At 45.5% G+C, this 12,332-nt stretch overlaps 1 protein-coding gene across 2 annotated transcripts in view; it reads right to left on the minus strand.

Annotated features, from left to right (window-relative positions):
* LOC144153950 (multidrug resistance protein mrp-7-like) overlaps positions 1–12,332 on the minus strand; it is a 96,373-nt gene that overhangs the window by 69,767 nt on the left and 14,274 nt on the right. For both annotated transcript variants that reach the window (XM_077685736.1, XM_077685735.1), the window contains exons 2-4: positions 8,881–9,022; positions 2,500–2,634; positions 1,831–1,971 (exon numbers count right to left, since the gene is read on the minus strand). In XM_077685736.1, the coding sequence (XP_077541862.1) occupies positions 1,831–1,971; positions 2,500–2,634; positions 8,881–9,021 (417 nt within the window). In that variant the 5' untranslated portion in view covers position 9,022. The remainder of the gene's footprint in view (positions 1–1,830; positions 1,972–2,499; positions 2,635–8,880; positions 9,023–12,332) is intronic.

A 12,332-nucleotide genomic window follows, 5' to 3' on the forward strand; every position in this document is an offset into this window, starting at 1 on the left:
CTAAAAACGAAAGGTGGAACTTTGACCGGGGCGGTGCGCGATCAAACCTGCCGTACTTTTGCCACCTTGGTTATCGTCCGCTTTTCTCGACGGCACAGCAATACCGCTCAAGGGCTGCTGTTCGCACTCTGCTTCTGACCGGACTTCGTTGATAGTAATCGCCTACGGTTGATAGTAATCGCTTCGCGAAACATCAGGTATGACTCGACAAACAGGGACACGTAAGTTTTCGTGTTGATTATGTCAGATGGCCAGTGTTGTGTAGGACAAGCCCAACGCTCCCGGCGGCTGTGTTAGGCAGTGTCGGGGGTCACTAACGGCTTCTTTGCTAAAGTGTTAGTTCGTAAATTTTATTGTTTACCTCACCACTCTTACTGCCATCAAAAGAAAGTGCACTAAATTTAAGCTTCAACGGATCGTTTTGCGCGAATATAATTCCTCTTTGATTATAGTTGTATTTTACCGGCCTCAGCCAATAGCGACGAGCTGCCCATCATAGGTCGTATGTTCAGTGCGAAAAATTAGCTGGTGAGTCACATGCCTATTCTGTGTTTTCATGATAATGTAGCTCATTTAATTGGTGTTTGCGTTCAATGTAGTCAGTGTTGATGTAACGAGACAATCGTTCGAATGAACCAAACTTTCGTTCTGATTTCAAAGCGCCTTTAACTTCATGGTGTAGTTATTTGGTGCTGTAATTTACGCTAACCATGATATTGCCACGGGGCACACTTTATTTTAAAGGATACCGCAGTTTCTAGATTCCTGTCAGGATTCCACGCAGCAGAAAAAAAATCATGCGCCCCTCCGTCTAACACGACGATGGTTCAACGCAAAGCTTTCTCATGACGGATTCTTTGGTTGTCGTCAGAGTTTGGACTAAGTTTCAACCACGCCGAAATGGAGAAATCCATTGAACACGTTTATTTTTTATTGTTTGGACCCAATATTCCTTTGAGACGTGCTACACTTAAAAAAGAACTACCGATAACTCCGCATGGAATCAGGTATCTGCCCGTCGTGAAGGACGCAGTAATCCCTTATGACATGTTCATGCTGTTAGGCCTTCACAGCCTATGGAAGACTAGGATGGGTGTACGTCATGCAGATATAAATGCCCGACCGGTACGCGAGAACTTCATTGAAAGTATGGCGCAAATGAAAGAACTGTACAGTATACAGAGCCATCCACCTGATTGGGTGGCGTTGTTGGATGACCTTGCTTCTTTAAAGAGATTTTAGTGTGACAATCGTCAGCCGGGTTTCAGCTGGCGACTTTTAACCAGTGTATGTGAATTTTGTGTGTATATGTTCAAATAGGCATTCAATAAAAAAAAGAAATGGGGAAATAGCATAGACGCCGGCTTCATAACGCGAGGGACCATGGTTCGATTCCGGCTACTGAAGTGTTTTTTTTCTTTCACTTCACCCACGATCATTCATCATCATCGTCAGAAAAATTTGGCTTTTCTGCGGAGCGTTACAGACGCCGTCAGTGATAACACTACAGCTTCGCTTTAAAAAGAAGACCCCGATGCGAAGATGGAAATTCCCCTGAATGCGTACGAGCACCAACTACAGCCAACCGCCGCTGAAGAAGGAGCAGCACTTTGCGCGCGATCCACCTACACCTCAGAGCTGTGGTACACTGCTACAGCCACTGCTTGCAAATAATTTTTAAATAGATTAGCTCTGTGCATATCTCGTAAATAGCCCACCTATCTTCTGTGTAACAATATATAATCAATGCTATGGCAGTAAGTAAGGTTTTTCACGTTGTCAAAAGTTTTATATACCTCTTGTATCTACTAAGGAAGACCATGTACTTACGTGTCTGCAAGAACTGTCTTCAACCTTTTTCAATAGGTCGCTGGTGAGCGCGACCAGAATCATGCCATGTACTGCACAGACAATACCTGGGGCACTCTGGCCGCGGCATCTTCGCAAAAAATGTAGAAAACACATAAATGCCTGGAAGAAAAAGAGCCAATCCTGCTTAAAATATTCTATTCCCCGCTTGACACAAAAGGTCAATGTTCATTCTGCAGTCATGATTTTCGCACGTTTGGTTTCATCATATAATTAAAGGTGCGCAGCAGAAACATTACCCTTCGGTTACCGCTTCCTAATAACGCCAACAAAATTTTCAGTGCGAATTACAATGCATTATATTTGCCTAACGAAAACAAATTAACAAGAATGAACACACCAAGAGGATCATAAAAGTAGGAAGATAAGTTTTCGAAGACCTTCAGCACCCTTCTTCGATGTTGTGATAACGCGAGAAGTAAATTTTACATTTTAGGAGATTTGCGGTCACAACAAGTTATCGAACCATTTGGTACTTAATAACTGCAATATAGTATTACCTTACGAATGCAATGTCCTGCAAACCGTACGAGCGAAACAAACAGCGCACCTCAGTCTTTACTCTAGCTCTAGTGCTTAGCATTTCTTCTTCACTTTTGCAGCGAAGCAAATCGTTTGAACGTATCTTACCGTAGCAACTCCAAACAGGAGAAGAAACACAAGGTCAAAATATATTCTCGGTGTCCAGGAGACCCACAAGTTGCTGATAATGGCTAGTTGACATCCAGTCCCTACAAACGCAGTGCACGTCCCTGCACACGATAGCTGCAATGAGTAAAAAGATAAAAAATGTTGTTCGCGAGCGACAAAAGTTCGAAAAGACCTAAGGATTTCTTAGGAGTCGTGAACGTGAAAACATAGGGTGCGACTGAACGCTGCAGTGTGCTCCTTCGAGTTTACAAAGCAGACAGTAGGAAATGGCGAATTGACTGTGGGCCTTTGCAAGCAGCTGTCATCACTGGTCAATAAGACTGAGCGGATGTGTTAATTTCGTCGACAAATTGAAAGCTGCAGATTAGCCATGAGCCTATTGGGGGTGAGATGTTTGAGTGGCGCCCCCTGGCGCTGACGTCAGCTTAGTGACTCGCGCCGCTGTCGTCTGCTACACTCGCGCCGCTGCTACACTCGCGCCGCTGTCGTCCTATTGTAAAAGGTAGCAGTGCCTGTCCTAGAAATCGCTCGCTTTGACTCCTCAGTGCGTTAAAAAGCGTATTTTTAGTAATTCAGTTATTTTGCCAGCGTTTGACACCTCTGAATATTTTCAAGTTGTAACTCGCACAAGTTTGCAACACACGAGGAGCGAGGGACCAACTTTCTTCAGAGCATCGGTCAGATGATGGTGCGTAGCTCGTCCTTTCTAGCTTATTTGCGATGGTCAGTGCTGCGAGCTCCTCGGTAAGAATTTAAATGCGGCTTCCATAAAATATTTTTGGGATGCCCTGATGCAGACTCAACAGTCTAATGCTGCGCATCAAGCAGCGGGCCCATACACGCGTATCGCGCAGCAGGAAATAAAACGGATTTCTTCTATTTGTTTCGTTGTTGTTGACTTTATCAGATAAAAGTTTTTTCTGTGCCCACCGCATCAATTTTTCCTGCACCGTCACAAACGCCTTATTGGGAGGTTTTGGGATGCCCCTGCAAAACGGCGGAGATAATGTTGTCGGCTTTTGTGCCCCCAATTTCTATCGTTACCATCGTTATCGTAACGAAGTGCATCTCAACCCGAACGGTTATGACATGATTACAATGTTGAAGGCTTGATATACTCGCTAACAAACGCAATAAATAGTATACGTGCCTGTTTTCAGTATAACAAGAATTAAAACCGATAAATATGCCCAAGCAGCTCTTTGTTGTTTTCCAACCCCTTCAGGCGTGAAGAACACATCCTGGCCTACTCGGGATGACGTTCTATGAATTTAAGAACATTACTGTGACTCTCTTGTCCTGGACTGAGGAGCCCGCCACAAACCAGCTCGATCTTACTGTGAAATAAAGATTTCTCGTCGTGGTCCTCCTCTTCTCTCTCCTCCGCTCTTGAGTGCACTTTTACTGTAGGGCTCATCTGAATATTGGGAAGATATTGCTTTGGGAAATTGTCACAAACATCCCTCCATGTCTAAGCAAACATAATGTTATGGAAATTTTTCCGTACAAGTTACTCGTTTTGGTCCGTATACGTTACTCCATACTGGTTAGAAGCCTGATTTAAAACCAGCACGCGCCTGTACACCGAGTAGAATATTTTGAACTCAACCGACATTTTTTGCGCCCCACAATGCATGTAGACATACTTTCATGCCATGACAACGTAGAGTGATGTAATACAACACTTTCGAGCACTCAGCAAGGTTGCAAAAAGTGTTTTACTTTACATACGATTACCATGAATCGTAATGCCTCCTCCCAAATCCGACAGCCCCGAAGGCCTGTAATTTGTTTTGGTCTTGTATTTTCGCTGTTGTCGGTTATTAGGCTATGGCTTTTTTCATTGTTCGAAAGATTACTTACTACAGATGGTAACGCATAGCTCTGGCTCTTCGCGCTCCGCGCATCACCGGCTTCGCAAAGAATAGACCGACGCCAGCAATGTTTCTTCCGGAGTGGTATCAATAACTATACTTTAAATGACGCCTTGAGCTAGTGTATGCGATTTTAAGTCTGTTATTATGATAAGAAGTCTCCCACGCGCAAGAGCTGTTGCGGACAAGCATCACACGTCAACCAAGCGCAAAGAAGCAGCAGGGAGAGAGAGCCCGTGTGAAGCAAACGACAAATGCAAGAATCCCTAAGCCGACGTCACAGAGGCGCGTTTTGCAGCGCCGCCCGTAGTCGCGCTCAGCACCAATAGTTACCCATCGTCATTGGCCAATCCCCGTGAGAGGTCATAATCTCGTCACGGCCAAATAAGAATTCTGTGCGTGAAAGTGTATTCGAGAAAGTGGGGTCGTGCGTAAGGGTGTTTTTGACCTCAGAATGCCGTAGGACATCTTGTCAACGAAATTTCTAATGATATCATTTATGGTCAGGTGCGAGGTTCCATAGTGTGATGTACTTCCACCATACTGTGATGTTATCTACTCGATGAGACGGGAGGCATCGTTAAGTTTATTCTTGTTTTTTTCTTTTTGTTGTTGTTGCCGCTTCTCTTGATATTCGCCGAGTTTTTGTGTTCTCGTCGTTCGCGGACGTGTGTGGCTGAGGTTCAGGATGCTGATTTGCACTGGTGGGCTGTGTCATGAGTTTAGAGACCCTAAATTTTTATGTTGCAATAATATTTTCATCAATATTGCAGCTCCCACTGCTGTTAGTGCAAAGAAGGATTGCTTCTGCGTATTTTTGTGTAATGTAGCTGGCCCTTGCAACAAGTAAAATGCGAGGGCAGGCGTTTATGCTCTTTGCAGGGCATTCGAGATTTCCGGTCTCTTGAAAGGAAGTTGGTACAAAATGGGGCATAGAAAAACTTCCAAATACAAAAGAATGCCTGACGTTTACAGTGTCCGGAGGACTATAGGGAAGCTAAGTCAATAAAATAGTATGAAATCATGCATGTGCATCAGTGCGATCACATAAATAATTTCATCGAATTTCTGGGATATATAATTAAATCTTCGCAAGCTATCTTTCTGCAAATAAATTATGTAGGTAGGCCAGCTACCAGCTATGCTTCATCTGTTGGTTTATTTAGTTTCGAAGTGACTGTTTGAAAAACAAAATTTGATGCAGAGTTTTTGTTTCTCTTTTTATATTATCTGCGTTTTCTGAGGTAAATATTCCTACTGAAGATCCATAAAGTACTTCTTTATTTCATCACTGCTCATTTACCTTTCAATTTAGCATCATCTTGGAGATACTCGATATTCTTTCCTCTTGTTGAATAAAATGTTCAAAACTATTTTGCCTTTGTTAAACTTCTTTTTTTTTTCATTTCTCCTCGCCTAGCTTATATTTCAACTAAGGATTATTTTAGGGACATCTAATTGCTGCATTTTCTCTATTAAAAATATTCAGTACTACTTCCTGCCTAATACATTTTGCTGCTGTTACGCGCAAGCATACACCATAGCCAAATCAATGCCGACTGCGTGGCCATCGACAGACGAACAGTGCGCTGCGATTTTCCCGGTCCATGGTAACAAGAAATACAAGGACACGTAAGCCCCTTTGAGCTTTGAATGAGAAAGCACTGTTCTCCAACTGAACGCCGCTGGGTGCTCCTAGTTTCGCGCTGTGAGTAATTGGGGCTGTTGCGCCGCTGTGCCAGCTCAGCCGGGAACGTGCTTGTGCTGAACACAGTCCTCGCAACCACAGCAGCGCCTGTCCTCTTTCCACGTGGGTCTGCGCATCCGCAGAAGCAGGGCCCTTAAGTTGTGTTTTTATGCTAATGTAAGGCTAGTGGTGTGGAACGCAGAACGCCTTGTGCTTATGATCGCTCCTAAAGAAACCGTTTTCCCGTCCCCCACGCCAACGCCAACGCTGCCTTCCTCCCACAATGGCCCATATGATGTCGTTGCATTAAAACCCTTTCTTATCCTTTTTGGCCTGTATAAAGCATAAGTGCACTGGGCAGTGAAAAAAATATACAAATTCCACCATCTACTGTCACAAGAATTGATAAATGCGTCGGCAATAAAGAATAACGCCTTCTGGAGCGAGCAACCGGGACGTTTAAACCTCAAACCATGCAGCTGAAGAAATAGCCATTGCCATTTCCGCCGCTTCCCACCCTGACGCAGTCACTCTTCTCATCGATTCGCAGACGGCCTGAAGAAACTACACGATTGGCCGCGTCTTTTTATCATCCCTACTCATCCTCAAAAACTTCTCGACGACCCCTGACATCCGCATCATCTGGGCTCCTGGACCCGCCACCACCCCCGGCAAACAAGCGGCTCCCGCCGCGGCTCGCAATGTGATGCAGGGAGAACTTTCCGGTGGTGGCCAATTTCTATCCCCCCCGTCAAGATCAACCCCACCCACTGCTGAGAACCAACACAGAAATTTTCTCCCGTTCCAGGCAAACTTGACGCAGCCTTTCACCACCACCCCGGTGCCTCCCCTGATAGGAGGCTACATCTTGGTGTCGGCTCCATACATATTCTTATCCCACCTGCCTCCGCCCCATTTTTCCCAGCCAAAAACCTTTCCTCTGTGCTTACTGTCCCCAGCCTGGCACCCTAACCATGTAATATGGGCGTGCCAGCGCACTCCGGATTTTTCCCCACTTCCCGACCCCACCTTCGAGCAGTGGAAGGCTTCCCTGGCCATCCCCGACCCGGATACCCAGCTCTACCTGGTGACTCGAGCATGAACAGCCAGCATGAACAGCAAGTAATCCCGGACTGGGGGAGGGTGGGGGGGGAGGGGGAGAGAGAGGGAGAGTATGATGGGGTTTAATAATACTGGCGAAGTCTGTCCAGCAGAGAATCTAACATGCTGTGTCGGTGAAAAATGAGGCGAGTGAAAATAAAGGAAGAAAGAAAGAAAAAAGAAAGAAATATAAAAAGAAGGCCAATAAGGGAATGACCCGAGTTGATGTGTGGAGATAGAGGTCAGTAGTTAGGTGTAAAAAATAAATGATAGAACACCCTCTAGGGACTAGGGAGGCCTTTCACGGGGCGAGGCCCGTAACATCGCCTCCTCACGACAAATATTTCTTCTCGCACTCTCCTCCTGCCCCTTAATCAGAAGAGCCCAATGAAGGGATAGAGCACGATTCTCCTTTTCACGGGAGGTATACTCGGTGACAACTTAAGAACGGCACCGATGAGGATGATGATTCCTATTGGTTTCCCCTTTGAAGCGGGGTGATGACATGTCATCTTACCAAAAAGGATTAATATAACCATGTTTTACACTCTTGGTTTAATACTAGCGCTGCTTAGGGCAGGCACTAAAGCTTATTAGGCCCGAAATACTTTCTTTTCCCTGTTACAGGTGGTAACTGTACTAGGCAATATTCCCCTCTCTGCTTTTCGTCCACCAGCATTCTAATCTTCTTTTCGTCCCCTCGACAGCCTTGAAGTTAACTTCCTCTCTGATACCCTTAAATCCTAGGGCTTCTGAAAGCCCAATATTCCCTTCATGTAGATTTAAATGGATACCCTCACATTTAACACTATGTGCCGCACAGTTTCTGTTTCTTTTCCGCAGACCACACATACCCCATCATTTTGTGAATACCGGAAGTTGCCGCTGTGCCTTATCACCGTAGCCGGATGTTTCTCCGCGCGGCGCAAGTAGGGCGTTACTGGGAATATTTTGAACATGGCGTGAGCCGTTCCCGTGATTTTTTGCACTTAATATGCTTATAAACGACTCCAGTGATGACAAATAAACTGCGTGAGACAAGGCAGACGATATCACGCATATATAGCAAACCCCTTTCAAAACGCGCGCGCACTGACGTCACGGGTCCGGCGCTTTGGCGGAGTGATACACGACATGAGGTGGTGCCGTTCTTGAGTTGTAACCAAGTATAGTGTGCTTGCCTCCCGTGCTATCAGTGTTTAAAGCAGAGGTATCGGAAGTGTTATAATACTCATATCCTCCTCCACTAACACAAATGACCACATCTCACGTAGCCTTAAGGTTCGGATATCTGAAGCTAACATTTAAGGCGGGATGTTACGGGCGACGCGTAAATATAAAATTAAGGTGTCACCATCAATGACCGAAAGCTTTGTGGCAAATAAAACTAACCCTGAAATTGAGAGTTGGACGGAAACCCGTCTCTGTTTTATGAACGTTCCTGGTCGGGGCCAGTTTTACTTTTTTGTCAAAACTAACGCTGGAACTCGTCGCGACAAAACAATAATTTACGGACTGTTTCCCTACGAATTAAGGGAGTTGTGACCAACGTTTTTTAAATCACAGAATGAAGAACTTGCAGTAAATTACGGGCCAGGCTAAGACACTTTCACAGCAAAAGGCATAACTTCACAGCACTCGTTAACATATATGAATCGATTATGAAAATCCAACCAACTGCGGTAACTAGCCTCTTACCACGTAGGCGACGTCCATGAGGGTAAAAAAAATTGTCCTCTTCTGGTAGGATGATCTCGAGTCGAAAACCTCCACACCGGAGAGCAACGTGCATGCAACCGCACCAAGCTTCAGAAGGTCGCCCATGTCTAAGAGGGCCATCCTGAGTGTGTAACAAAGTCATCGGAACTGTGTTAAGATGCATGGCCAATACTTTGTTGACATTTTGGGAAACAGATCACAAAAGCACATCATAGATCGGTGTACTCACTCGTGAGTACACTCACTTGTACTCATTTGAACTCAAACTCACGAGTGAGTATGATTAATAGTCAATACACACCCAGATCTTGTCATCCGCGATTACATCACAAGTAAAGCGTTGTCAGACTGGACAAGCCAAATAACTCACAATGCGCACCGCGACCAGAGGATTCGACACATTCACACTATCACCTTGGAAAACGTAATTACAACATCGACAGAATGCACTTGCCAAGGACCACATTAATGCGCAATGCGACCACTCAAGAACGCCAATTTACTATCAGCTGTGTCGTCGTTGATTCTTGTGTCCCATTTCTTTGCGGCGCTTGTTCGATATGGTTACACCTCACTAGCAGTAGAGAGTTTTAGCTGACCGTTTTCGACGGTCCGCTCCGGTACCGGCGGCAGGCTCAGCGCAACCGGAGCCAATGCCGTTCGCCACCAAGCGCGCCACCCATGCGCAATGGCGCGCCCGCTTGCTATCGGAGCGGAGCGGACCGGGAACAACGGTCAGCTAAAACTCCCTAGGGTCAAGTTTTTGTACGCCAGGAGCTGCTTAATCCTTGCACGCGAAGGTAGTGGAGAAAACCTGTTTTAAAATCCCAAAACGCTCGAGAGAATAATAGAAGTGGGTCTATCAAAACTTAGGGCAGGTTACACAATAAAAGATTAGAGTGCAAGCACAAAACAATTGTATAGGTGCGCCTATCACAGCTGAACTTTTCTGTGAAATTCGCGCGCACAGGGCAACATCCTAACGTTTAACCCAGATCGCCGCGGCAGCCGAAAAGCAAAGCACAACTGCTGCAACGAGCCGTCCCTCTTATATTACACTGCAGTCTCATAATCAATGCACAAAAAAGACAGCACGAAAAAAAGGTAGGCGATGGCAAATAATATATCGGTTAGAAACGGATATTAACGTTTTACGTTCTCTTCGAAATATAAGCACGACAAAAACAAAAATAACTGCACGAGAAGAAGCCATCTGACATGATTAGATACTGGTTTGCGAATAAAACACGACTGTTGCTTGTAGACACTTACGTCTGCTCCAGATAATCTGCGACATCAAAACAAACACAGCATATGACTAGACAAGAAAAACCCTGCCGAAACAAGAAACGGAAGGGAGAAAAAATGGCAGCATCTCCACTCCGTGGATGATGGCGAGGGTGTGGAGTACGGGCACTCGAAATGGCATCCAAGTTGCGCCCCGACCGTCATTCGATTTGAGCCATGAGTTGCGCCTTGATTATTCCCTAAATGAAACTGCAAATCACGGCTCAAATCGAATTTCGCTTGATTTTCGCTTGATTGTGGTGTGCGCATGGATGGACGCGGACGGACATTCGGAGGTCCTAAGGTACTCCGCACAATTACAGGCGAGCTAGTAAGCCGTTTGACTCTCGGGTACTAACTCACGGTCGTAGCCCAATGGGTAAAACGACTGACACTAACTCTGTCTGGTCTACCAGACTCAGGCTCGGATCTTGCCGGTGCCTGTGTGATTTTTTGAGATTTTAAATGCTATGCGCACGGACGCGCACGGACATTGTGCGGTCCTAGGTACTCCGCACCTAAAACGACACGCCAGAACAAGCAACTAAAAAGTCCAGGTGAAGAAGTGACAATTAGCTCAAAGCAGGCCTTGTAGTACCAGATCTCGGTGATCACGAAAGACGTCGCGGTTCGCCCTATTCCCACAACTGACAAAGATGTTGCCACCAAGATGTTCCTCTTCTCAACAACGACAAACGGACCGCAAAGGGGGAACGATCCTCATTATCACGCGGGAAACACGCGTATTTTGACAGGCCCCGCTGATGTCTTGCGGCTATTAATGAGCATGACAAGGCAGTTAAAAGGTCATGAGCCATTCCCTCCGTGAATAGAGATGACTAGTGTCACTAGATAAGATACGGAGTACCGTCACTGAGGCACAGAAGTGAGCAAGAGCGGCAATTTTGGTGTTTATCAGTGTTTTCAGATTGCCGCCTCTGCGGCCTCACCGCTAACTTTGGCGAAATCATTTGTGTACCAACACTGCCGAAGACGCAGCAAGGCGGCATCTTCGGACACACCTCCGCAGCTTAAATGCTGCGGAGCGCGTTATCTTTGATTCGCGTTCAGAACGACAACGACGCCAGTCGCGAGCAGCCGTAGAGCAAAGAGGACAAGCCAAGGCTACCAGAGTTGACCGACTAAACGCATAAACAACAAACTGGCAGTGCCCATGAACCATCGCAGTGTAAACAACTGTCACGCAATGCGAACTGACCAATGATCTCAGCAAAAATAGGAAAAAAGAGTGTCGATACTCTGTAACCTTGTATAGTGACACTAAGGGTGACCAGCGAAGCTGTAACGACATAGGAGGCTAAACAAAACAAACGGAAGGACTTCCGCAGGCGTCGCCAGCATCAACTCATAAGGAACTATAAGGAGCGGTTAGAATCTCAAGCAAAATTTTATACCCCATTTTCTTCCAGTCTATCATCAGGACATCTACAATCAGACGGTAAAATAGGTAAAATGGTACCAGCTCACAAATGTGGCGACACTGACTCCCCCCCAAAATTTTCGCCCTATCACTTTAACGGTGTTTTGTTGCAAAATCATTGCGTCCCAAGTGTCCTTTGGGACACTTTAATTGCGTACCATTACATTCCAAGTGTCCAACCACCTTGAATCTAATAACATTTTCATTACTAACCAACATGGCTTCAGAAAAGGGTTGTCGTGCGGCACACAGTTACTGGAGTTCACTACTGATGTGCATTCTAACATTGGAATAGCTAGCAAACTGTGTGTTTCTCGACTTTTTGAAAGCATTTGATCGGGTAGCCATTCGCGTCTAATATCAAAGTTATCAGCTTTTTGCGTAGATTCATTAACATTATCATGGCTTCGAAACTTCATCAAGCTTCGTGAACAGTTAACATGTGCCATCGAATTTTCTTCTCCTTTTTCTGACGTGACCTCCGGTGTGCCCCAGCGCAGCGTTCTAGCCTCTACCTTTTTGGTGTTTGATTAACATTAACAATAAATTAACATCAAGCGTGCAGGTGTTTGGTGACGACTGCGTTATCTGTCGCAAAATAATTTCGAGGGAATAATCTTTCCTTTACAAATGACCTCCATCTTCTTCCAAGCTGGTGTGACACATGGCTAATGACACTAAACTAAAACAAGTGCAGTCTAAT

The sequence above is a fragment of the Haemaphysalis longicornis genome, unplaced genomic scaffold (assembly GCF_048455015.1).
Source record: "Haemaphysalis longicornis isolate Haplotype H1 unplaced genomic scaffold, Haemaphysalis longicornis Haplotype H1 scaffold_9, whole genome shotgun sequence".
In the NCBI taxonomy this organism is placed as follows: domain Eukaryota; kingdom Metazoa; phylum Arthropoda; class Arachnida; order Ixodida; family Ixodidae; genus Haemaphysalis; species Haemaphysalis longicornis.